Source organism: Lepidochelys kempii, chromosome 8 (assembly GCF_965140265.1).
Source record: "Lepidochelys kempii isolate rLepKem1 chromosome 8, rLepKem1.hap2, whole genome shotgun sequence".
In the NCBI taxonomy this organism is placed as follows: domain Eukaryota; kingdom Metazoa; phylum Chordata; order Testudines; family Cheloniidae; genus Lepidochelys; species Lepidochelys kempii.
The window spans coordinates 84,572,575-84,600,186 of NC_133263.1; the positions used below are offsets into that span (position 1 = coordinate 84,572,575).

The following is a 27,612-nucleotide window of genomic DNA, read 5'->3' on the forward strand; positions in this document are numbered from 1 at the left end:
CTTTTAACTCTTCATTGTCAGCTTTGGACTTCACTATCTTGAGCAATTTTGTATTGTCTGCAAATTTTGCCACCTCACAGTTTACCCTTTCCTATATCATTAATCGAGATGTTGATCACCACTGGTCCCAGTATAGATCCCTGGAGGATACCACTATTTGCCTTTCTAGATTTTGAAAATGACCATTTAGTCCTACCCTTGGTTTCCCATGTTGACTAGTTATTGATCCATGAGAGGATCTTCCTTCTTACCACAATATTGTTACTGCAGTTCCAGGACATTAGTAGCTATGCTGCAATGAATGATTGTTTTTTCAATATATACATTGAAGGATACTTCAGTATGAAGTTGTGTAAAAATATCAATAATTATAGAAACAAGTGTGTGAAAACATTTAATAAAGGATCTCTACATGCAAAGTCAAGCTGTCAAAGACAGTACTAATATCTTACTGTAATTCCACACAGGGAGCTGAAAATCTTAACATTTAAACATGATAAAATGAGGTAGTTAGTAATACCAATGCTGAGACTAAATGCTTTAACTTCCACATGTTATAAAGGACAACTAATTTTCTTCATTGGATGCTTTATTGATGGAAGATTGAACAAGATATAATTTATAGATAAATTCGTATGTGTAGTGACAGCTATTGCTAGATTGACTACAATATACAGTACCAGAATCTTTCAAAAAAAAAAATCTATATAATATAGTAATTAAAGCGGAAGACTAGAATATATTTAAGCAGTGACTAATTAGAACACTAGTTTGCTTTGTACACCTTTTCTTATCAGTGGTCTTCTTTAACAGAACCACCAGTTAATTTAGAAAAACAGTTTGACTGGCAAAAAGGCTTTTAAAGAAAAATAACCTTAAAACAGGCCAATTGAAATAAGGACTAGTGCTCTGCATTGACCATTCTATTAAAAAAATGGAGAACTATTTTGAAAAATCTTTTAGGACATCTGTAACTATAAATAAGCTGGGGACTGTTAAAGGCTATTTTTTCCTTCACAATTACCTTTAATATGGTCCAACTGGAATTTTACTTAGTCTTTCTCAGTCAGAACATGGTGACCAGATGCAAACACACAATGCTATGGGATGTAAAATGGAGGCACTTTAAGCGCTCCAATGAAGACAAAAACGATTTCATCCTTCAGAAAATATTTTTCATAGCTACTTTTATTCTTGATATTTCTTTCGCAACTATTTTCTCAAGTGCTAATGAAGTAGTAGTTCAAACCAATGACAAATTTTCAATTAGCAGCACATTTGGCAAATCATAAGACTGTAGAGTGGCAATCTGTAGAATGCTTATTACCAGCAAGTCTCAATCTACACTCAAACACAAATTATATTGGATTTCCAGTAGTAAAAATATTTTCTTTAATAAAGGACTTTACTGGTAGGTGGTAACTGTATTTGCTGAGAACAAAAACCTTTACTCTTAATTGCTAGGAGAAGAAAACTTGTGTTTCAGTGGATAAAAATGGTAGTATATCCTAAACAGGATGTTTTAAATGCACAAGTGTCCACTAACATCAAAGTGTTCTAACTGTAAGTATCTTTTCTCTGCTTCTCTTAAATACAGTGCTCAGGGCAATTCACTGTCAATACATGCTTATATTATCAAGAAAAATGTTTTATGATTGATGTTGTAGGAAATACAAAAAAATTAAGTCATTCAAGTACTCTACTAGTGGTACTAATACACTGTTGTTCTAAGTTAGTGTACAGAGCTCACAGGTCCACATATATAGATGCAGATAAAAATGTTTCTTTTCATCTGTTACAGACCTGCAATACATGTAACATCCACATAATTTATTTAAACAAGCCATTTTGACACAATCCACAGACAAAGTGACAAGGTTTACTGTATAGTGATAATTTCTTACTGTACTGATGTAAACACATTAAAATGAAAAAATATATGCAAGTATGTTTGAGATGAGTTTCAACCAACAAAATCAAAGCAGCTGAGCATTGCAACCTTTTGCTTCTGTAAGGTCTAGCTCACAAGTTCAGGCTGTACATTTATTCTTTGAAGGATGTCTTCAGGCATACAAAAAACAGGACTGACAGGCTTAATTTGTTCGTCTCCTAACAATGATAGTCCAGCAATTCCAAATAAGGTGTGAAAAGGATCCACCTGGAAAAAAATTAACTAATTTATAACACACTGACAACTAAAACCCTTTGGATGAGTTTACAGTGAGAGAATAAGACAACTGAGTTGCTAGAAAAGACTGAGAAAGCTCAATGGTGGTTGAAGATTTAATTTCAGAGAACAATGCAAATGCACAACTTCCTGGTTTTTAGTATGCAATTACTTTAAAAATAACAGAAATATTCACACACATTAAAAGAAATCAATAGCCAGCTTCAAACTGTATACATTTAGGATACAACTTTGAGATGTTTGAATTGATGATGTTTGTTGCCACCAGAAAATTTTTTAAACCTGAACTCAACAGTATGCATAAAGATAATGGAAAAAGTCTGACAGCTCTTTCCACCAATTCCTCTATTGTATTGTTACAACATGGTAAATCCAGCACCTCATGATTCTACTATATATAATGTAAAAGTTATAGGCTAACCTGGTGATCTAAAACCCAATCTGCCATAAACTCCACATTTTTCACTGAACATTTTATTGGTGTTTGGCAGTCTCTCTGAACATAGAGTTGTGCTGACAGGTCTTATAGTAGGGGTTCTCAAACTGGGGGTTGGGACCCTTCAGGGGGTCATGAGATTATTACATTGGGGGGGGTGTCACGAGTGGTCAACCTCCACCCCAAACCCTGCTTTGCCTTCAGCATTTATAATGGTGTTAAATACATCAAAAGTGATTTTAATTTATATGGCAGGGGGGAGGCGCACTCAGAGGCTTGCTATGTGAAAGGGGTCACCAGTAAAAAAGAGTTTGAGTGTCTCTGTCTTAGAGGGAGCCAGAGGGACCTGCATACACAACTGGAGGGAAAACAGGAAAAGAAAAATGGGGCATAGAAGAAAACAAACAAAAAAAAAAAAGGTAGGAGGTAATTCTCCGAGATTTAGCGATTCCTTCATGAGATTAGAAACAGATTTTCCAGAAGGCTGCTATGCAGTTTGCATATCCCTACACAGACAACATAGAAGGCTACTTACTTAAACCCTTAGGCTGAGGGTATGCCTTCAGTGATTTAGCCTGCATCTTCATTGCAAAGTGGGCATTGCCAGCACTAGTGAAAATAGAAACCAGGGCTATAACCCATACCCCACAACTGTGCTGGCTAGCACCAAACTGAGAGCACCACTTAGCTCAGATGACAGGACTGTGTGTGTGGACAATACCCAAGTAAGAGCCTGAGCTAACTGCACTAAAGAAACCCTTAGGACTTAGTTCACAGCTTACTAAAGTTCCTTACATTGCTCTGCTGTGTAAATAAGCAATAAACTAGGTGGAAACAGCCCCCTGAATATACCATCTGTACAGAAGGCCTCACTGGCCAGTTTACAGCTGGCTTAAGGGCTCTACACTGACCCAGCTACCAGCCTCCCACATCTTAGTATTCTGATATCACCTAAGAGCCTCAGCCTCGTACCAGGGCCCTAACATACTAAGCACTGAACAAAACACAATTAAAAGACTGTCCCTTCCTCAAAGAGTTGGCATAGCAGGCAGATCATGGGCATGTCCAGAATGCATAGCACTGGCTATTCTCTGCTTCCTAAGGCCCATAGATAGGCCATTAAAAGCCAAATGTAAGCTAAAGGAGCTCTGAGGCTGCTCTAAATTTACACAGGAGACTGGGCCCCTGTATGGCCCTAAAGTTAATGTTACTTTCTAATTCTCCTTAGAGACATTAAAAAAAGCTTCCTGCTACAAGTGTTGGGCTAACTTAGCAGACATGGGCAGGCCCAAGTTACGACAAGCCAAGCCTGAACAAGTAACTATTGTGAATATATTTATAGTAAATAAGGGAGGGAGAAACTAACTAAACTCACGATTGTGGGTATTAGAGAGACAAAGTGCATGAGGTAATATCTTTTATTGGACAAACTTCTGGTGAGAGAGAGACACGCTTTCTAACTACAGAGCTCTTCCTCGAGTCTGGGAAAGGTATTCAGTCTCTCAGGTAAATACAAGTTGAACAGAAAATTTAGCTTTAGTAGCAGCAAATATTTCAATTCTCACAATAACTGCCACAACACTGTGTTTTACTGATGACCAGATTGTAATTTGACCTTAAATATACTGCCACAATTTTTAATGGGAAATCTTAAATATTATTTTCACCTTCCATTTTCATGTAGCTCACTTTCATCTTTAGTTTACCCAATGTTTTTTGTTTAAATTAACACATTTGTCTTTGCTAAATTCTAAGCCAGCAGTGGGTCGGGACCCCAAAGTGGGTCAAGACCCCATTTTAATGGGTTTGCCAGGACTGGTGTTAGACTTGCTGGGGCCTGAAGCCCAAGCCCCACCGCCTGGGGCCAAAGCCCAAAGGCTTCAGCCATGGTGACTCAGGCTTCAACTTCATCCCTCATTGGTCGGGCTCAGGTTACAGGCCCCCTACTGGGGTGGCAGGTCTTGGCGGGCTCAGGCTTCAGTTCCCCCTCCTGGGGTCATGTAGTAATCTGTTGTCAGTAGGGGGCTGTGGTGAAGTTTGAGAACCCCTGTTCTAAGCTATAAATATCCAGAGCATATATTCTTAATGTTTTCCAACACCACTTAACTGAAAAGAAAAAAAAATAATAATAATCAAATGTAACTGGACAAGTCTATTTAAACAACTTTAGTTTTTACTTCTCTTTTTACTGTAGCATTTTAAAATGTACACAGTCACAACTGCAACAGAGTCTACAATCTTATTAGCCTGTTGCTTTTTAAAAAAAATGTTTTTTCAGCCGTCTGCTGGGGCTTTAAACAGGAAAAGGCTCCTGAATTCTCAGCATGGGATAATCTGCAGATATCAAAGACTGTCACATGCTCCCTCAAGGAAACAGATATGCTAAGTAGCATTACCCTGTTCATACTCATGTACTACCTGCATTGGTTTAATTTTTATTATATAGAACATAAAGCCTTTTGCAAACCTGTAAACCTTGAATTTCAACCTAAAATGTACATTTAAATGAACTTGCCATATCTCCTGGTCTGTCTGCAAATCCTCCAGTCTCCTCATCCTGGCAAGCCAAGATAAAGCAGCGCAATTTCTCTCTGTCAATCCAATGTAGTCTACCAATTATCTTCAGGGATGCTAACACCCACCATGAATAACATACATCTGGTAACTGGCAAATAAATATACGAGTATTACTTTTTTTAAATACATGCGTTGCAGTAGTAACACTAGGTTTCGTGAAACCACTGGCCACATCATCAAAACGTCACTGAGTGGAGTACAACTCTGGAGCATTGTTTCTTGGGCAGAGAACAGAGTTCCAACACCCAGCTTATTCACAGATGGCCCTTCCTCCTCCCCCTGTCCCCGAGCAGCAGAATCACAAGTGTTCTGCTGCTTTTGAAACCTTGAGAGTCTCTTTGGCAGGATTTTGGCTCTGAAGAAGACAGCCATGAAAATACCATGTAAACGAGGAAGAGGGACAAGAGACTTTGAGGACAGTATCAACTAATAATTTAAACAACAACAAAAAAAAATCTTAAGTTTGAAAGCATTTGTCTGCTGCATCCATTAAGAAAACTAGTGCTAAGAAGTCTCCACTTGCAAGTCAGTCATTCCGGATTACATTATTCAATTGTTGGACACATACAATAGAGTCCCACAAAAATTATAAATCCAACAAAGTATTTTTCTCGTTACTTTACGAATGAACATTTATAAATCCCGTAGTACACAGCATTCCTAAAACATCACAATATATCCAGGCCCTGATTCAGCAAGATATTTTGAGGCTTAATCAAGATTAAGAGTAAAAACATTTGAAAAGTTTTGCAACAGCATTTGAGAGGAAGTCCATGATATTTTCCAGGAATTAGAAAAATATTTCTGCTTCTACACTAAGAGTTTTTTTTTTTTTTAAAAAAAGCAAACCAAATACCTTCTCTGGCCTTCCATTGAGACCTCCAGAGGGTAACTGACGTTCACAAAGCCACCAGCCCAGCAAGTCAGCATTTATTTGGTGCAACTGGCCTGTTATAGCCAGAAATCCTGTGCAACAATAGATCTAAAATTACAGACATAAAGTTCATGTGTATTTAAGAACTAAAAGTAGCATGTAATAAGACTAAATGTAGGAAGATCACAAAGCAGGATTCCATTATTTCACATCATGCTAATAGTTAAAATAAGCAAGTTAGAAAATTAAGTGTTCAGTTTACAAAGTGAACATACTACTCCACTGTTATGATTTTTTACATCTTATCAGAAGATAACATTTTTACTAATGTACTCTAGTTGTCATTAAAAGCAAAATGTAATTTGTAGAGTCCTGAAAGATCAGACTGAACGTTAAGGTATTTTCTTAATGTATGCAGGACCTTACAGGAGACTCAGAATAAAAAAACCTATTTTGAGGCGGACTGTATAACGTTCAGTTGCATGTTTCATAAATAAGTTTCTCTATATTGAGTAGTTTTTATATTTTCATTTAAACAAATAAATCCTTCCAGATTCTGATGCTCAGAACAATTATGGAAAATGAACAGCTGATTATTGTGATTAAATCTATACTGAAATAGTACTAAAATGTGTTAAAGTTAACTTCTATCAACTGGAGGTTCGGAGTAAGTGTTGGTATCAACTTAATCCAAAGTTAAGTTACATGTAAAGTTTCTAGAGGAAGTCATACAGGTCATCTTCCTTGGCATTTATCCATTCTTAATGATATCATAATTCTTAATGAGCTCTAGTTGTACCCCTTCACCTTACCTCCAGCTAGCCTGTCACCTTAAAAGAAATTCCACCAGCACCATCAAGAAGTTAACCAAGTTACCTCTGCAACATATCAGACTTTACCGTAGATTCCACTCTTACCTTTTATTCTAAATTCCACCTGAACTATAATTAGGCCAAACAAGTATTTTTGCTACCAGAAGGTAAGACATTTGAACAATATGCAAGCCAGTAAATTACAAAAGTTCTGATATGCTTATTCTAACAGAGAAAAAGTAGATGATTTTAAAATTGTGCTCTAATCATATTAGAACATTTGAGATATTTCCTCCCTAACAAATCTGAATGTTAACTCCTTTTTGAACCGCTGCATACTGGTCTTTCTTTTGGAACTTTTTTAATTACATTAACAACTCATCCCTGTGAAGTTTGAAACAAAAATTCACACCACTATACAAAATTGTGGTTCTGATATGGATTTTTACAGACAAAATTCAGCTTCTAGGCCTCTTAACAGATGAATTCTGTACTTGTGTCATTTAATGGAATAGTTCTTTACATACATTTAGGAACTGAAAAATGCTTCAGTCTGCATTGCTGACAGGTTTTAAAAACAATGATAAAAAGTAAATATTTGATACTTAAGAATTTCTTGCTAATTTAAAATATTTCAGTGTGAAAGCACCACCACTTACCTGCCCTGCATGTGATTCAGAACCTGGTCTGCAACCAAATCCTCCATCAAAGTTCATACAGGACAAAACAAATTCGACTGCTTTTTCCACATCAACAACATCTAGCTTCCCCTGCAAGTCAGAAAAGTCCTTTTAACATTTTATACTACCACCAAGTAAATTAAGTACACCTACTGTAGCATCATTTGTCTGCCATCCACAGAAAACTGTTACATATTTGTATCTAATAGCCACCCTATTGCAGAACTTACCAAAAGAGCTAGTGTTGCTGCAGCACAGAAAGAGAACCTTGTATCTATTTCTCCTACAAAGGGGGAGAAAAAAATAGTATAACTACAGAGAACTATATATATATATATATTTTTTTACAGGCACACAGAGAATGCATGCTATTAAAAAGGGTACAGTAAGTCACGAAACATGGGTGTTTCCCTGATTAAATAGAAAACACTCCAATACTTTACACCAATATTTTCCTCCACCAGTCAATACATTCACATTATTTCCCAATAGGATAACACTAAACAAATATAAAGTGATCGGTATGTAACCATGAATTAATAATCCTTTGATCACTTTGTGGTTGCCAGATAAATATCCAGGTTTACCCCAGTTAAAAGTAATTTGTAAATATGCTATTTATTTTTCAGTTTCTAAAAAATACCCACTGCACAGTCTGTGCACTGAATGGAAAGAGAACTGGTTAAACCATGTCAACACAGAGACTCATTCACCAGTAAATTACCCACATTACCCACTCTCAGCTCTTCAACATCATAATCTGAACGCCACAAAGACTCAGAACTTTGGACAAAGCAAGTTAAAGAGCAGTGTACCCTCAAGAATACACCAACACCAGGCTCCACAATGCTTAAGGTCCTCAGCTGGTGTGAAGACACAGATCAAGAAAGGTCTCTTAGGCAAGGTCTACACTAGAAGCTTGCAAGTACAGTTTCATCAGTTAGAGGAATGATTTTTATGACATTTCTATAGTGGCAAAAAAGCCCTAGTATAAATAGTTATATCAGCAATGGGCAAACTTTTCGGCCCAAGAGCCACATCTGGGTATGGAAATTGTATGGCAGGCCATGAATACTCATGAAATTGGGGGTTGGGGTCCAGGAGTGGGTGAGGGCTCTGGGGTGGGGCCAGAAATGAGTAGTTCAGAGTGTGGGGGGGTCTTCCGACTGGAGCAGAAGGTTGGGGTGGGGGGGTGAGGGCTTCAGCTGGGGATGCGGGCAATGGGCTGGGGATGAGGGGTTTGGAGTGCAGAAGGGTGCTCTGGGCTGGGACCGAGGGGCTCAGAGGGCAGAAGGGGAATCAGGACTAGGGCAGAGGGTTAGGGTGCAGGCGAGGGTCAAGGTGCAGACTCCGGTTGGCACTTACCTCAAGCAGCTCCCGGAAGCAGCGGCACGTCCCCCCTTCCAGCTCCTACGCAGTGGTGCGGCCAGACAGCGCTGCACTCTGCCCCATCTGCAGGCACCGCCCCTGCAGCACCCACTGGCCACTGTTCCTGGCCAATGGAAGCTGCAGGGGTGGCGCTTGGGGCAGGGGGCAGCATGTAGGGGCAGGCAGAGAGCTCCACAAGAGCTGGAGGGGGGACATGCTGCTGTTTCCAGGAGCCGTGCAGAGTGGGGTAAGCCCCAGACCCCGCTCCCCAGCAGGAGTTCAAGGGCTGGATTAAAACGTCTGAAGGGCCGGATGTGGCCCCCCGGGCCATAGTTTGCTCGCTCCCGAGTTATATTGTTTAAAAAAAAAAAAAGGTGTGTGTTATTTTGCTAAGGGAACCAACCATTATACCAGCAAAAGCTGTGCATACATTAGGAGGGGTTGCTGTATCAGTAATCCTTTTCCCAGCGTAGATTAGACCTCAGTAATTAGAACTCAAATCAACACTTTAAACTGTACCCCAGATACAAATAGAGAATGAGTGCAGTTTTTCAGAAAGGGTATAATATCCTCGTTGTAGCTCCTATCACCAATCAAGCAGGTAACCACATTCTGTATTAGCATTAGCTCCTGAATTTTCCTCAACGGTAACCTCATTTAGAATGCATTTCAGTAATCCAATCTGATAAATACTAACAAGAATGTAAATTGTCATATCCTTGCCTGTGTATTTTATTACTATATTATGACAAACTGGTTCAATGTAAAAGTTGGTCATCCATATTCAGCACCATTTTAATACCAACACATAGCTTGTCAACCACAAACTGATGCTTATGGATTTACATATGTTGAAATACCTTGATCGTTTCATTTTATTAACTGAAAAATGAAACAATGGTTTTGTTGTAACTGATATTCAACAGGATACAACATTGAAATATTAAAATATATTTTATATAAAATAAAGAATATTTTAAAATGTCAACAGAAGAAAAAGTGAAGAAACATACCGTCTAAAAAATCAAAATTAGAGCAGATCAATATTTTTAGAAGCTGTGACTGCAGACGCAGATGTGTGTCATTGCTATGCAGAGATAGTTCCTTTTACAAGCAACAGACATACCACAACTTAGAATCACTAGATAGTAAACTCAAAGATTAATATCTGATACAAATTACACTGAAATGAGAAGGCACCCTCCATCACAAGCTCTAACAAGTTTTGAGCTTTCAGAAACTTCTATGAAGGCTATTCAGTTTTTGTTATTTAATTCCATTTTTCTATAAGTTTAGAGTCATCTAGAAAAGCAATGACATGTGACTGGCTCCTTTTTACACACGGAGGGAAATAAATGCAGTTCATGCACAATACACAGTGAAAAAACATGCAGGGCAACTTAATCTTAACTGCTTCATTATATGAAATATGTAACTCATCAATGAGATTTTGAAGACGTAAGTTACCCCATTTGTCTCCAGCAAACGATCCATCTTCTTTTTGCAGGCTCTTTACGTAGTCAACAATTTTATTTACATCAACAACATGGAGACTATCATATAAGGTAAGAATCTGCAAAACAAAAATAACTCTAATCAATTACTAGAAGGATAAAGTTTCCTAGAATTTACCAGAGAACCAGAGCCCTAGTTTTCTTAAAACAAAACACAGAATTTAATTTTATCGATGAACATAAAATCACTAAAACTTTTCACTACCATGAAAGCTTCAGCTAACTACAACCTACCCAACATTACAAGCTTGATTCCATAAAATTTTAAAATTCCCAAATAAAGATGAAGATTTCCATGCATGGTCTCAACACAATCTCTTTCTCCACTTTAAAGTTTTAAAACAGTCATTTAAGTTAGGCTAGCATCATGGAACATGGTATTGATTTATTACAGTCTGATTATGGTTGAATTTTGTTAGGAGATAAGGATGTTTTGGGCTTGTAGTAGTATGTATACCTAAGTAATGGAAAGGTGCAGAAAGCTTTTGGATAGGTGCATATTTACAAATATAGATTAAAAAAATCACAACTTGAGTTTAAAAGTATAGACTAGTCCTCAATAAGCAGCACATGCCTGGTAATAGTGAGAAGAATTTTAAGTTATGAACAATTTAGTTAAATCATATTATAGGAAGTAATTCAGCTGATGCTGCTCAAAAAAGCTCTTGGAAAAACCTCTATGGAGTGAATTATAAGGGGATGGTGGAGAGGAGAATTTCAACAAAATTTTGAAAAATTTCACCCAGGTCTAAGTTCTCTTTATCTGCTGATTGCAATTTAAGTCCTATGGAGTTGCAGAAAACAAATTGAGCAATTCCCTAATTTCAGCCACAGTGTTTGGAGTAATCTATATTTTGCAGTTTACAGAATACTCCAGTGTTGCAATATGCTTTTTTAAATAGAAAAACATTAACATTGCCATATTGTGTTCTAATAAAGTTGCAGGACAGGAAAAGCAGAAATTAAGATTCTTGTGGCAACTTGCACTTATTATTTTGGATTAGCAGTTTAGAATTCTTAATGTATAATATAAATGAATACAGTATGTGCAAGGTGGGTTAGTTTAGCATTGCTAAAAGAACCTTAGATTCGCATTTCCTGACTTTATTTTAAATTTGTAACTTAAATTTTCAGTTTAGATTTTTATATTTAGGCTGCAATCTATTGTGGTTTTATTACCTTATAGTAACATCAATATTAAGCATAAGGAGTTTAAGAAAATCAGAAGGACCTCAAGACTTATTCCCTCTCTATACTGGGCTGGGAACCCTATGTACATATCTTTTGGCTGGCGAGCATGGATAGACCCAAACTTGGTCCAGAATGTGTGGTAACCAATTAAGACACTGAGAATAATTTATGACGAGCAGAAGTGTGGCTCTATACCCACAATAGCTGGGACTCACTCAACCTAAAAAGAGTGGGCACAGCAATTTCCTCAGGTCTCAGAGTAATTCTAGAGCTAAAGTGTGATAATCATCAACTTTAGATTCAGGTAATACATGCCAAGACTCATCACTGACCTGCGATACTCCTGGGCCCCATCTCTCAGTACCAGACACATCAATTCTATTTCATCCTATTCAAGGATTACAACCCACAACACTTCTTCCCTAGAAAATGATTTATGATACAAGATTTTTTAAAATGCCATTTAGATACATGTGGTCCCAGCTTGTCTATAAATCTATAAGTTGAACAATTTTTCTAATGAACAAATCCGGCTCAGATAAAGCATTTCAATGTGACAGCAGAAAAATGAAATACCTTGGTGGTATCTGAACAGTCAAATTAATTTATTAAATCAAGCAGCTGTTTTCACTTACTTCCAATATTTTCTATATATTTACCTGGACAGCACTTAGGGTATATAAAAGGTGAGGATCGTGACCTATACTGGCACTTATTCCACCGCACTCATGTTGACATGATTTGATGAAGGCTAGAATTTCTTCTTTGGTCATTCGTTGCAGCTGTCCCATGAGATCCATTACTGTCAGTCCCCAGTAGACACCGCTCATCCTCAAATATTCCGACATACAGTACTCCTAAGTAGTACAGAATTTTAGTTCTTAAGCAGACAAAGACATATAAACAATCAGAGCCCTCCTCGGATACAAAAATTTGGATCTGCATCCGATCTGCAAAGATGGTAAACAATACAACTGCATCTGCAGATACATATACCCGCAGATAGAAAGCGGGTATCTGTGGTTTTGCAGGGCACTGTAAACAAGTGGCGATTGTATTTTTTTGTATAATGCTGCAATTTTGTAAGTTAGACTAAGTTCTCTGAACTACAGATCTAGCATTACCAAATCCTCCCCATCCAACCAACAAGCCAAGTTGTACTTTATTCTAAGTTGTTTACTTATGAAAGACAAGCTTTCTAAGCTGGCTAAGATGCTGCAACTGATTCAGTGAATTTCTGCCTTTTACTTAATTTTTCCATCTTAGATGGCTGAGGCATAAGGTCAAGTTACTTGCTCATATTTATGCAGCAGGACAGTAGCTCAGACCAGATCGTAAGTTACAATCTTCTTGGCTCTGGTCCTTTGCTCAAGTCCTTTGCTTAAATGGTCCCCTCAAAATAACAGCCTAACATTCAGTTAATTACCTAATTGCTATTTTCCAAAATTGAAGCAAAGCAATTTAGAGCAGTAACAGGAAGAAAAAAAACCTAATTTATTGTAGCTTAATATACTGTTATAAATCTTTCTTGATCAGCATTACCTATGATTTTTCATACTGTATTGTAATATTCCATAGTAATTTATGTATTTTCTTGCTACAGGTGAGCAGGAGAGCGAGACCATACACATGGCATAAGAGAAGGAAGGTTTCAGTCAGAGGCACCACACTTTAAAACGTAATTGAGGCCATCTTGTTGGCAGACCTGTCGTATTTAAACATCTAATTTTATTTTTCTGTATGTTTTCTCTGTGTAGCCTTATGAATATCAAATATATACAGATATTCATAATTGGTTTAAAAACCCCCAAGCACGACTGCTACAGACTACTCTGGAAAAAGGTACTAAATGACTAGAATGTCCAATTCGCTTAGTTTGTAATTCTATTAAAACGTAGCTGAACAGTACTACTATGAGCAGAATATAAGAGATTAATTTAATAAAGAATTATACATTCTATGTCCAGCTGAAGTCATAAACCAGCCCAATATTGTAATACACATCACATGGCTAAACTAACTATGTGTCATTTTTTATTAAAACGCTGCTCCCAGAACTGACCCTATAACATGTCAAGTTATGCCTCCAGCATATTGAGGATTGTTAAAGGCTATCGGTATTTGAAAGGATTTGTAAGTACTCATTCCCAAGACAGGTTTCAAAGTAGCAGCCGGGTTAGTCTGTATTCCCAAAAAGAAAAGGAGTACTTGTGGCACTTTAGAGACTAACAAAAGCTTATGCTCAAATAAATTTGTTAGTCTCTAAGGTGCCACAAGTACTCCTTTTCTCATTCCCAAGAGAAATTCCTCATGTTTTGGTATTTCTGGCACAAAGGCTAAGGCCAGACCATTGGTGGACTTGAAAGGGGAACACTAAAAATCAAGCCAGACTGAAATGGGGAAACATGAGGTTCAATAATTAGAGCTGATCAGGAATTTTCTACCAAAACAGTTCTGTCAAAGAAGCTGATTAATTGAACCAGATGTGTTTCAAAGCAACAGTCTCCTTTGACAAACTTATATCAGACTTCCAGGTGGACTGCTGTGGAGCCTAGGCTTCCAGGGTCTAAGGATCTGGGATAGGTAAGACATGTGGACTACTTGAGCGTTGGGAAGTAGCGCTGGTTCACAGCTCAAGGGCAGTCTTATTATGCAAGGCTTCCAAGCTCCTTGCCATGGAGTCAGGACCCAGAAAGCTCCGTCTGTCACAAGGGCTCAACTCCTGTATCTGCAGCAGGGAACCAGGGTTCTCAGGCTCCCTGCTGTGGAAACATGGAAAACCCACTGTAGCCTGGCCTCTCAGAGTATATCTACCCTTCAAACAAACAAACAGAAACCAATCTATAGCTATAAGTAAGGCCCTACCAAATTCACAGTCCATTCTCGTCAATTTCCTGGCCAGAGGGTTTTAGAATTGGTCAATTTAATGATTTTAGATGATTATATCTGAAATTTCAGGGTGTTGTAACTGTGGGGGTCCTGACCCAAAATGGGATGGGGGGGGTTGCAAAGTTGTTGTAGTGGGGTCCCAAGATTGCCACCCTCACTTCTGAGCTCTGAAGGCAGCACCCTTCCAACTTCCTGCAGTTAGAGGAAGTTCCCAGAGGTGGAGGTGGGTAGGATCTCCCCCCCAATGTTGCTGGGAGCGCCCCAGCCGGGGGTTCCTAGCTGCTAGTCCACACCATGGACAGATTAAGACAGGGGCCTGGCCAATTTGGGGACCCACCCAGGAAAAACACATGTCCCAGCCCCAGGTCAGAAGCCCCTACAAGGTCACCCTGAGCCCTGGCAGGAGCTGCAGGGGAAGAAGCCCTGATCCTGGGATGCCCCCAGGCCCACTGGAGCAGCAGTAGTGGGGAAGCCCCAAGCCTGAGCTGCCCACAGGCCAAGGTGGCAGGAATGTAAGCCCGTAGCCCCGGGAGAGGAAGTCCCGAGCTCATTGCAGAAGCCACGAGGGGTGTGTGCACGTATGTGTCACGGGATCCCCGACCCCCGGCTGGAGTGGCATGGGGCAGAAGCCCCGAGTCCAGGCAGTCTGTCCCACCCTCCTGCATCCGCCCTGGCTGCAGCCGTCAAGAGCAGAAGCCCCCAGAGGAGGAAGCCCTGGGCTCAGCGCTGGAGCAGGAGCCATGCGCTGGGGCAAGCCCAGAAGCCGAGGCTGCCCTAGCTGCAGCCACCAGGAGCAAAAGCCCCCAGCCCGGCAGGAGACACTGCGGGAGGAAGCCCCGAGCTCAGTGCCTGGACCCAGAGCTGTGGCTGGGGGGGAAGAGAGTCCAGAGCCCAGTTCCTGGACTTCTGCAGCAAAGAAGTGAGGGTATACCACCCTCATTTCTGCACTGCCCCTGGAGGTGGATCTGATCTCCCCACCAAGAGTGGCCCCGCAGCAAAAGGAAAACTCCTGTCCCTCCCCAGCCCGGACGGACTAGCAGCCCCAGGCTCTCAGCAGCAGGGGAGATCAGATTTTACCATGACCCATTTTTCACAGCCGTGAAATTGGTAGAGCACTAGCTATATGTCTCACAGCCCAGACTCAAGCTTGCGTTATGGTGCTAAAAACTTCTGTGTAGACATGCCCACTCAGGCTGTGAAACCCGGAGATGGGGGTGGGTCTCAAAGCCCAAGAGGGAACATGCACTATTTTAGCACTGTAGGCAAGCCTGAGCTTGTAGACCCAAGCTCTGAGATTCGCTGCCACAGATTTGTTCTTCTACAGTGTAGACATATCCTCCGGGTCTAGGCTCCCCAGGTCTACAAAAGGAGGCTTAGAAGCCCCAAGAGCCCTAGCTTGAGCCCAGACTCCTAGGGTTTCCAGACCACCCTGCCATGGAGTCAACTGTCTCAGGAGTCTAGGAAACTGGGGTCCCCAATCCCTGTGAAACTGACAAGAATCACATTAATTTAAGTCAGCAGCTGCTGGGGTCCAGGGAGCATATTTCATTTTGGAAATGAAAGATTTTCCGGCTCACCTGAAATTTCAAAACATTAAAACTTCCAGTCACTGGAAATCCTCAGGTTTGGCCAACTCTATTGGTACTCATGTGGAAGATACTCAAATGGCAGAGTTAGAGATATTATCTGTCCCCATGTGGAAGAATTCTATTTCATTATTGTGTTAATTCAGCACCAGGCTAGTGATGCTTTCCACAATATTTGATAGCTATATTTTTTAACCTGTCTCTTTCTTTGTTTTTTTAAGATAGTTACATGGAATTATATTTGGAAATGTAGAGTGAAAGCTTGGCCCTAATGCTAAAGCTCCCAGTGATTTCACTGGGACCAGAACGTAACTTCTTAACTGGGGATCATGCTGGATGATCCACTCAAATAGAAACAAGTAGTTTGCTGTTTTCTCACTGTCTCATGAGAGGCCAATCTAGGTTCCATGTCAGCGACAGATGTGGTCATCTTCTCCGACAAAATACTATAGGAGGGATGAATGACCAACCAACAATATAAATGTCTCTCTTTCATAAAACCAGATAGGGTTGGTTGGCTAAGGTTCACTGTTAACAAGACAGAGGTATACGTCTGGTTGGCTAGGAAAAATATATGGAAGAGAGAGGTGCACCTGCCTTGTGCTACCTGAATTCCAACATAAGGGTCCTGTGGGAATTTCAGATGCTTTTGAATATACAAACAGCAGCAGCAGACAAGAGTGCTTCCTTTTGTCCATGTTTGGCAAGGCTAGCTGCAGCTTTGCCTCTCAGATGAACACCTCTGCAATTATCTGTATCCCTTTCACCCTCAGACTAGATTACTGTAATACAATGAATTTAGGGCTACACCTAAAATAATATAGAAGTCTCAAAACAACACATTTTCTAGTAGAATCCAGATTAAATCCAGTGATGCTGAGGCTCATATCAGGTAGAAATGCAACTATGGGACATACATGATATTTGTGAAGATGTTGTATCACAATAGCACAAATTCATCCTAATAAGCAAAAAAAAAAATCACATTTCCTAGGTCTCAGAGTAATTCTAGAGCTAAAGCAGTGATCTTCAACTTTAGAGTCAGATAATACATGCCAAGTCTCATCATTGACCAAGGAAAACCACCATCTCCACCTGTCAGAAGAACAGTCTTTTCTTTTAACCCTTCCCTTTGCATTCAGAGACAAAAAAGATATGCAACTTTCTAACTCATCACCTGCCAACCTACTCCTACCAGTGCAGGAAATGGCAAAATATATAACTGTTGTCAGAGTATTATCAATAGTGAAATAAGCAAATACCTACATAATCGTCTTTCTTTGCACCATAAGAAGCTATGTAATCTGCATGTTTCTCCAAAAACAATGTGCTTGGTGCATCAGGTTTTATAACAACATCCTTTTGTGGCGTTCCCTTTAAAAAAAAAAGTTAAGTTGTATTATCAATCTAAAGAGGCCTCAGTATCTGATTTTTAAGAAATGTATTATTGTTATAAATAACACATAAATTGATAGTAACATATCAGACTGAGAAATTAATTCATTTTATGTGTACCAGTCAAAGCTGAATATTTGTCAGCACTTCATTTCTTTTAAACAGACGTCTAAGTCTGCTTTATTCTTTCCCGGTTAAAATTTCCAACTTATTTTACAGAGCAAAGTCTATAAATAAAAACTTCGATAAGTTTACATTTTCACTAACCCAGATACATATTAACCCAACTAGGTTTCAGAGTAGAAGCCGTGTTAGTCTGTATTCGCAAAAGGAAAAGGAGTACTAGTGGCACCTTAGAGACTAACTAATTTATTTGAGCATAAGCTTTCGTCAGCTATAGCTTACACTCAAATAAATTGGATGAAGTGAGCTGTAGCTCATGAAAGCTTATGCTCAAATAAATTAGTTAGTCTCTAAGATGCTACTAGTACTCCTTTTCTTTTTATTAACCAAACTAGACATTTTAACACCCTCCGCCCCCCACCCATTACACTCAAGGTGACGCTCTGCAGCGAATCCGTGCAGGCGGGTAAATAGCGACCCGCCAACGCTTCACGTGGCGGGGACGGGGCCTCGTGCTCATCGCGGCCCCGATTTCAGGTCAAGATTGCTCAGCTCACAGAGTTCAGTTTCCACCTCCCAGCCCTGCCCCCAAATCCCTGCCAGCTCCGCAGCGTCAGCCTGGGATCGCCCGGCCCCTCCTCGTTACACATCCCGAGGCCCTCACAGGCCGGGGCCCCGCCCGCCCCGCTGCCTGAGGACAATTCCCCGCACCCCCGGCTCCATCTCCGGCCCAGGCCCCATCGCACCCCTCCCCCTTAGCCACGTTACCCCAACGGCCGCGGCCCCGCTATCCGGGCGCTTGGGCCCCGCTAGGCTGGCAGCGGGCGCCGGGCTCTACAGCCGTCAGCGCGGGGCGACGCCTCCCGCGCTCTGCAGCGAGCCGACGGGCCCAGCAGCGCCTGGATCGATCCGAGCTCGCCAGGCGCAGGGCGGTGCCCCCCGCCGGACGATGAGACGCGACCTAGCGGGAGCCGGCAGTAAAAGGGCGGGGCAGGGCGGGCCAGCAGCGCGGGGAAGGAGAAGGAGACGGAGACCGCCCGGAGAAGTCCGCGCCACGCGGCAGGAGCGAGCGACGCTACCCACCATGTTAGCAGCCTCCGCCGCACGCGCCACCAACCGTCAGTCCTACGGGCGACTGGTTGAAGGGGAGGAGGCGGTGCCCCCGCCGGCCTTTCAAGACCCCGCCATAGCTGTCCTTGGCGCTGCCTGCTGACTCTGCAACAGAGCCCTACCTAGCTCTCGCTGCTCTAGGGCGGAGCCCGCGCACCAGGCGCGCGCCCTGACTGGCGGTGACCCGCTTCCGCTTAGGTGCACTGCGCGCGGCCTGCCCCAGGAGGATCCCGGCTGACAGGCGCCGCCTGCACAATAGAGAGCGACCGCGTGGGGCTCATAGGGGCTAACGGGGTGGGGGGCAGCGCACGGAGAGGCCCCGAGTAGTCGCGCGTGTGCCGAGGGCGGGACCAGCCAGACCGGGAGGGGGAGGCTGCGCCCAAGTCAGGCGAGGGCCTGAGCCGCGCGCCCGACTTGGGCCGTGGTCACGCGACGCGACGCGGGCTCCATGCGCGGCCGCTTCCGCGCGGGGCCCAACGCAGAGAGGTCAGCGGGCCCGTGGCGGCATCAGCGCACCGCCCCTAGCCGGGCCGCTGCCCCAACGTGCCGCCAGCCCCTTCTGCCCAGGGAGGGACACTGCTTTTCACTCCCGCAGCGTTGTTGTGGTCTCCTAAGGAATACGAACACTTGCTTTAAACTCCCCCCCCCTTTTTTTAAACGTTGGGTCCCTCCTGTGGGGTAACCTACCTGGGCCTCCCCCCAGCCCAAACAGCAGATTGAGATGTAGCTTCACAGGCTGGAGCAGCATAATGCCATGCAGGGGAAAAAACCCCCAAGAGATTAACTGCAAGGGTGAGTTTAAAGCAGATTCAGGCTTGAAAGTTAATTCAGGTTAAGAGGGGGAACGGATGTAAAGCGTAATAGCTCTGCTTGATAATTCTGCAGGTGGACGTGTTCTGGAAGAGTGCTTTGGTCATGGGCAGCTTAATCCACTTTAAGACGGAGCAAAACACTCTTAGGCCTGGTCTACACAAGAAAACTTCTTAACTATTAGCTACTGGAGGAGTGTAAAAAATCCATACCCTTGCACAGAACAGTTAAACCAACATACATAACCCCTGGTGTAGCACTAAGTTAATGGAAGAATTCTTCATGAGGTAGCTAGCTTTGACCCCTACGGGAGGCAGATTACTTACAGTAATGGGAGAATCCCTTGTGTTAGCATAGGTAGTGTCTACACTGAAGCATTACAGTGGAGCAGCTGTGCTGCTGTAGCATTTTAAGTGTAGACATCCTTAGGCCTTGTCATAAATATAAAGGGAAGGGTAAACCCCTTTAAAATCCCTCCTGGCCAGAGGAAAAATCCTATCACCTGTAAAGGGTTAAGAAGCTAAAGGTAACCTCACTGGCACCTGACCAAAATGACCAATGAGGAGACAAGATACTTTCAAAAGCTGGGAGGAGGGAGAGAAACAAAGGGTCTGTGTCTATTGGTATGCTGCTTTTGCCAGGGATAGACCAGGAATGGAGTCTTAGAACTTTTAGTAAGTAATCTAGCTAGGTATGTGATAGATTATGATTTCTTTAAATGGCTGAGAAAAGAATTGTGCTGAATAGAATAACTATTCCTGTCTGTGTGTCTTTTTTGTAACTTAAGGTTTTGCCTAGAGGGATTCTCTATATTTTGAATCTAATTACCCTGTAAGGTATCTACCATCCTGATTTTACAGGGGTGATTCCTTTACTTCTATTTGCTTCTATTTCTATTAAAAGTCTTCTTGTAAGAAAACTGAATGCTTTTTCATTGTTCTCAGATCCAAGGGTTTGGGTCGGTGGTCACCTATGCAAATTGGTGAGGATTTTTACCAAACCTTTCCGAGGAAGTGGGGTGCAAGGATTGGGAGGATTTTGGGGGGAAAGACATGTCCAAACTACGTTTCCCAGTAAACCCAGTTAGAGTTTGGTGATGGCAGTGGATATTCCAAGGACAAAGGATAAAAGTAATTTGTACCTTGGGGAAGTTTTAACCTAAGCTGCTAAAAGTAAGCTTAGGAGGTTTTCATGCAGAGCACCACATCTGTACCCTAGAGTTCAGAGTGGGGGAGGAACCTTGACAGGCCTGGTCTACACTTAAAAATTAGATAAACCTCAGTACATCACTCAGACCTATGAAAAATTTTGCATCCTGAGGACTGTAGTTAGTTCAACCTCACCAGCGGTGTAGAGGCAGCTTGGTCAACAGGCAGTTGCTTCCATCAACCTTAGCGACTTTACTATATGACTTGTAAATTGGATAATATGCATATACTTCATCCTTCCTCAGGATGGGGCTCCTTTTCCAGCCCTATATGTCTATCAATAGGTTATGCAAACTATCTGCATTTTCCAAGACAGCCTTTGTTTGTTAAAGTCAGAATTCTAGGAGTGCAGTTATTGTTCTTTCCAAGGTTGTTGGAGTTGCAGTTTTCTAAAACGTGGCTTGCTTCAAAGACATACTTTAAATGAAAAAATAAAGGGTAGCAACAGAAAATCTAAAATGCATAAAGTACATAAAAGAAAAAAAATCAATTAAACTGTTTCCCAATCTATACTCCTTTCCAATATTACTACTTATAAAAAGATCTGGAGATAACTAAGTGTTCTGCTTTTGCAAGCTTTGATTAAAAATGTGTTCTGGAGCCACACTATTACAGATAATTAAAACAGAACCCAAAGTACTATTCGAAATACTACATCATATCATACCCAACTAGTGGTCTACAACTATGCCAAACTATACTCTAGTCACTGAAGGACTTTGGTATTCAGAGAATAGATTAAAGGATTTCCAAAGGCCCACTGGGTCTTCTGCAACCAAGCCCTAAGAGTAAAGTATCCTTCAAAATGCAAGTTTCAGAGAAGCAGCCATGTTAGTCTGTATCCGCAAAAAGAAAAGGAGTACTTGTGGCACCTTAGAGACAAGTACTCCTTCAAAATACAAACATTCCAGGAATTGGATTCATTGTTTTCTGAGGGAACACCTTTACTAGACTTTTAGAAACTTAGGTACCAACTAAAAGCCAAATACAACCCTGTAATTAGATCAAATAGATCACTTCCAGTCTTTGAAATATCTCTTTTCCATTATTTGTAACATCTATTACCACATGCAATAGATTTCCATTAGGGCCTCCGCAAAGGCAACAGTTTCTTGACAATACAGTTCATTTGGGCTGCTGCACAACAATCAACCACCTGTGCAGAAATATAAGATTACAAATTTAATTTTGGATGCTTGGGGGAAGGGGAGCATAAAACAGCATGCCAGCTCAGATGACCCATGGGAATCACTTTTTATGTGTGTAGGAGGGAGCACCGCAAGTCATTCCATTCCTCAGACAGAAATTCCATATAAGGTGATATGTAGTGTTGGAGCCGTGTTGGTCCCAGGATATTAGGGAGACAAAATGAGTGAACTCATATCTTTTACTGGACCAACTTCTGTTAGTGAGAGAGTCAAGCTTTTGAGCTTACACAGAGCTCCTCTGCAGGTCTGGGAAATGTACTCAGAGCATCACAGCTAAATTACTCCTTGGGGAATTCTGCGCCCCTCTGCGTGCCAGAATTCAGGGCCCCTGCAGAATTTGTTTTCTCCACAGAAAATACATTCTGCTGGACAAGTGCTGCAGTTGTGCATTTTGTCCACCAGGGGCTGCTGTCGCACCAGAACAGAGCAGCCACTCCCAGGTGGGAGCAACCCCAGCGGAGATAGGAAAGAGAAGAAGCTGTGTTCCTCACAGTGCCCTGGCCATGGATCCAGGTCAGGAGGCACAGGAATTGGAGCATAGGGCACAAGCTGGGGAGTCATACATTTGGGTTCAGAAGGGATACTGGGGCAGGGGGAAGAGAGTGGGGCAGGGGCTGAGTGGGAGTGGGGGTGCAGAGACACATGGGGACGGGGGGAGAGTTGGTGGCTGATAAGGGCAGATGTGCCTCACTGAATGTGAAAGGCTTGGGGTCAGTGAGGCTTGACATGGGAGAGACCCCCTAACAATCCTTCCTCACCCCCCCAAAAAACCTGTTCCATACTTCTCCCACCCACACTCAACAACTCACCAAATTCACACCCAGGCTCCTTCCCAGCAATTAATTCCCTCTCCCTCAGCTCCTCAATTCCTCTGACTCCCCCAAGCCTTTGCACTGCTTCTGAGGGGTGTGGGAAATATGTTTCTGTATTGTAGTTTAAATTAATTATTACTCAAAGTTCTATGTTTCAGAGTAACAGCCGTGTTAGTCTGTATTCGCAAAAAGAAAAGGAGTACTTGTGGCACCTTAGAGACTAACCAATTTATTAGAGCATGAGCTTTCGTGAGCTACAGCTCACTTCCTCAGATGCATATCGTGGAAACTGCAGCAGGCTTTATATATACACAGAGAATATGAAACAATACCTCCTCCCACCCCACTGTCCTGCTGGTAATACCATATCGTGGAAACTGCAGCAGGCTTTATATATACACAGAGAATATGAAACAATACCTACTCCCACCCCACTGTCCTGCTGGTAATACCAAGCTATTACCAGCAGGACAGTGGGGTGGGAGTAGGTATTGTTTCATATTCTCTGTGTATATATAAAGCCTGCTGCAGTTTCCACGATATGCATCTGAGGAAGTGAGCTGTAGCTCACGAAAGCTTATGCTCTAATAAATTGGTTAGTCTCTAAGGTGCCACAAGTACTCCTTTTCTTTTTTCAAAGTTCTATATTAACATGCCTACTAAGGAATGTATTTGTCCTGAATCTTTTTTTGTTGTCTGTATTGTTACAGACATACATTCTGACAGGTATTTTGAAATAAATTACCAAAATAATTGAAACTAGTGTGATTATATTGTGTTATTTGTAAAAATAACACATGCAGAATTTTAACATATTGTGCCCATAATTTTTTGACACAGAATTCCTCAAGAAGTACTAAATACAAAGTGGAACAGATTGTTTAGCATAAGTAGTTAACGCATATCTCAAGGGACCAATCAAGGGGAAGTGGCCTGTTAACACCCCTGCAGTCATGGGGAGGGGGAGCAGGAGGGAGGAAGGGAACGCAGCTGGGGGGTGTCTCTATTCAGTCCAGGATTTTTACTGTCTAGCTCAAAATCACCTTCCCCGAACACAGACCCCCCACCAGAGAAGTAGATCACACCATGGAACAGGCCACCCAAATACTCCAAGAGAACCCGCTTCAATAAATAAATAAAACCATCTCTGATTGCATACCCCTAGTTGTCACCTACGACTCCACCCTGGAACCCATATGTGGGACCATCAAACAACTACAACCCATACTTAATGGGAACCCCATTCTGAAAGAAATCTTTCCTGAACCTACTCTTCTGGCCTTTAAATAACCCTCTACCTCTCTCGGCTCATCATCAGAAACAGCTTCCCACTGGCTCATCAACTCAAAATGGCGTAAGACCTTGCCAGAATAGATGCAAAACCTGCAGACGTATCTCCATCCCTACAATAATTTACTCCCCCGCCCACACACACACACTTTTCAATACCCACAGGTCTACACATGCCTATCACAATATCTGGTGTACCTCATCCACTGCACTAAATGTCCCAATAATACCTATGTGAGTGAAACCAGACAAGCACCATACTCTCGAATGAACTCACCCAGGAAAATGATAAAAGACAAAAACACCACATCACCTGCAGGTGAACACTTTTCACAAAGTGATCACTCTACTTTGGACCTATCAGTCCTCATCCGCAAAGGGAACCTGAACAACAGTTTCAAAAGACAATCCTGGAAGCTTAAATTTATAACTTTACTAAGACACTAAAAAACATGGACTGAATGGAGACACTAGATTTATGGCTTATTACAACAATGTATAACCCACTAACAACCTCCCACATCTTTCCTCCCCTATGACTGGGGGGATGTTAATGGGCCACTTCACCTTAAATCATCCCTTGAAATGTGTGTTAACTACTTATGCTAAACCATCTGTTTCACATTGTATTTAGCTATGACTCTAGGTACATTTCCCAGACTAGAGAGCTCTGTGTAAGCTCAAAAGCTTGTTTCTCTGACCAAAAGAAGTTGGTCCAATAAACGATATTACCTCACCCACCTTGTCTCCCTAATATAGGATAATGGCAGATTTTCTTGGGTTCCTGTTCATTAAGGAGCTACAGCCAATGCTGTTTAGCAGGATGTATAACAGCACATTTAGATTGTTTGCAAAACTAATACTTGGATTAATAGCAAGCTCTTAAATTATAGGCATCAAAAGGAGTAAGTCTTTCTCTTGGCTGTAGCTTCTTAAAAGGAACAGGAACTTAAGAAAATCTGCTGTCATATTATGTGGAATTTCTAGCTGAATCAAATGAGAGGTGAACATTTCTATGCAAAGTACTGAAAGCTTGAAGAGGATCTGCAGCTACAGTTTTTTCAAACTTGGTGTAGTCTGCTTGGAGCTGGTTCTTCCCTAACAGAAAACACTCCACAGCAAACTCTACAACTTGACATAATTGTATTAGAATCTAGAACTCTAGATCAGAAAATGCGCATACAGTAGGGACTTGGCTCAAAACAAAACAATATTAACTATGTTCTCCTTGAAGTCTCAAATGGGAATGCTGTTCTGCCCTTCCTAACAGAAACTGTTGTGTAGTCTTTGTGCTACTCAACAGTCATTTTCTATATCTGAGGCAATTGTACTTCAGAACTGGGAGAAGTCAGTGATTCTGTGCATGTGATATTCCCCAGGATGCAACCTGAACTGGTGTGTCTCCTTAGGGATGGCTTTTACACTGCTTTGCTAGTGAACAGCAAGCCCCTGCAGGCTCTGCTCACTCACAGCTACCAGCATGCAAAATCATTTCCAGCTGAGTACACGAATGCTATGCCCAGCCATCCATGAATTCCATACAGAATGACACCCATATATCCCTCAGTCTCAGCCTGAAATGTGCATCTTGTACTGTTCAGTAGCCCCTGGATTGTACAGGCTCATATTTAGTCTGTCATAGAATCATAGAATATCAGGGTTGGAAGGGACCCCAGAAGGTCATCTAGTCCAACCCCCTGCTCAAAGCAGGACCAATTCCCAGTTAAATCATCCCAGCCAGGGCTTTGTCAAGCCTGACCTTAAAAACCTCTAAGGAAGGAGATTCTACCACCTCCCTAGGTAACGCATTCCAGTGTTTCACCACCCTCTTAGTGAAAAAGTTTTTCCTAATATCCAATCTAAACCTCCCCCACTGCAACTTGAGACCATTACTCCTCGTTCTGTCATCTGTTCTTGTCATTCCAACAATGGGTAATTAATATACACTAGTTCTGTTAACCTGAGTAAAGATTTTCCAAACACTTCAATCAAACACACTGGTTTAGATAAAAAGTTTATTAAATAGAAAAAGATAGATTTTAAGTGATTATAAGTGGTAAGGCATGAAGTCAGAATTGGTTACAAAAGAAAAAAAAAGATAAAACTGCAAGCTAATTTCTAAACTTTACCAAGCTAAGTAAGATTTGAAGCAAACATAATTCTCACCACACTAGATACTGCAGGCAATTCTCACTTCACAGTTCTCAGGCTGGATTTCCTTTCAGCCTGGGACCATTCCCCTTAGTTTAGAGTTCTTCAGGTATTCATTGGTGTTATGAGCAGAGCAATAAAAGGTGGAGAGGAGAGATGAGGGTCCTGTGGAAATTCATGTCCTTTATTTTTATACCCACCTCCTCTTTTTTAGGATTATCCCTCACCTCCACTGGGGGGTTGTCATAAATATAAAGGGAAGGGTAAACACCTTTAAATCCCTCCTGGCCAGAAGAAAAACCCTTTCACCTGTAAAGGGTTAAGAAGCTAAGATTTTGGTTGCTGGCACCTGACCAAAATGACCGATGAGACAAGATACTTTCAAAGCTGGAGGGGGGAAACAAAGAGTTCTCTCCATCTGTGTGATGCTTTTGCCAGGACCATAGCAGGAATGCTGGTCAGAATGCCTGTAAAGAGTTAGTAAGCAATCTAGTTAGCTATGCATTAGATTCTGTTTTGTTTAAATGGCTGATAAAATAAGTTGTGCTGAATGGAATGTATATTCCTGTTTTTGTCTTTTTGTAACTTAAAGTTTTGCCTAGACGGATTCTCTATGTTTTGAATCTGATTACCCTTTAAGATATTTACCATCCTGATTTTACAGAGGGGATTCTTTTACTTTTTCTTTAATTAAAATTCTCTTTTAAGAACCTGATTGCTTTTTCATTGTTCTTAAGATCCAAAGGTTTGGGTCTGTGTTCACCTATGCAAATTGGTGAGGATTTTTATCAAGGCTTCCCCAGGAAAGGGGGTGTAGTGCTTGGGGGGGATAATTTGGGGGGGAGATGTTTCCACGTGGGCACTTCCCATTCTTTGTGTAACACTTTGGCGGTGGCAGTGTTTAACCTAAGCTGGTAAGAATAAACTTAGGGGGTCTTTCATGCAGGTCCCCACATCTGTACCCTAGAGTTCAGAGTGGGGAAGGAACTTTGACAGGGGTAGATAAACAGTCCCCTCTATGCGTGAGATTTGCACCATATCTAGGAGGAAATGCAAATTTCTTGTTTACACTTCCCTATTGCTGAAGAATGGCTGTTTAAATGATAGCCCACTTGACTTTATTGATCATGTCTGGGGTTGCTATGTGCCTTTGTCTCTGAACAACTAGTTTGTGGGTGTTACTCAGAACTACAACATATTTCAGTAACAGTCATATAGCAAAATCTCATCATTTTACATCCAGTGATGTTACACACATCTTAATAGGACAGTGATGTTCAGCAGATTACGAGTTTCCAAATGATACCTCACAAGTCATCTTTGCACAAAACATATAATAATCATATACAAGTGGTGAATATGGGTTACAGAGTGTCACAGTGTATAATTT

The 27,612-nt window shown here is 41.5% G+C and overlaps 1 protein-coding gene and 2 non-coding genes across 6 annotated transcripts; all 3 read right to left on the minus strand.

Moving 5' to 3' along the window:
• Window positions 1-240: 240 nt before the first annotated feature.
• RABGGTB (Rab geranylgeranyltransferase subunit beta) lies at window positions 241-18,872 on the minus strand. Of its 4 annotated transcripts, none has more exons than XM_073357310.1 (9): window positions 18,717-18,868; window positions 17,382-17,489; window positions 12,300-12,497; window positions 10,403-10,508; window positions 7,798-7,850; window positions 7,547-7,657; window positions 6,058-6,183; window positions 5,140-5,289; window positions 241-2,158 (listed from the first exon to the last, which is right to left on the minus strand). In XM_073357310.1, the coding sequence occupies exons 1-9, from the start codon at window positions 18,717-18,719 to the stop codon at window positions 2,018-2,020; spliced, it is 996 nt and encodes a 331-aa protein (XP_073213411.1). In that variant the 5' UTR covers window positions 18,720-18,868; the 3' UTR covers window positions 241-2,017. The 4 variants fall into 4 exon arrangements, with proteins under 4 accessions (XP_073213411.1, XP_073213413.1, XP_073213414.1 ...); XM_073357312.1 differs by lacking the exon at window positions 18,717-18,868 and adding an exon at window positions 18,402-18,567; XM_073357311.1 differs by lacking the exon at window positions 241-2,158 and adding an exon at window positions 2,165-4,730 and having other exon boundaries at window positions 18,717-18,870.
• On the minus strand, window positions 11,889-11,973 carry LOC140916690 (small nucleolar RNA SNORD45). Its single transcript, XR_012160604.1, has one exon. It is a non-coding gene; the product is annotated as a small nucleolar RNA SNORD45 (small nucleolar RNA).
• On the minus strand, window positions 17,107-17,189 carry LOC140916691 (small nucleolar RNA SNORD45). Its single transcript, XR_012160605.1, has one exon. It is a non-coding gene; the product is annotated as a small nucleolar RNA SNORD45 (small nucleolar RNA).
• Window positions 18,873-27,612: the final 8,740 nt, after the last annotated feature.

Bases quoted from the DNA above. Each gene is read 5' to 3' on its own strand.
- RABGGTB (XM_073357310.1), bottom strand. The intron at 7,851-10,402 runs GTAACTTACGTC...CCCCCTTTGTAG, and splicing joins GTTTGCTGGAGACAAATGGG to GAGAAATAGATACAAGGTTC. The intron at 7,658-7,797 runs GTAAGTTCTGCA...TCTGACTTGCAG, and splicing joins CAGCAACACTAGCTCTTTTG to GGGAAGCTAGATGTTGTTGA.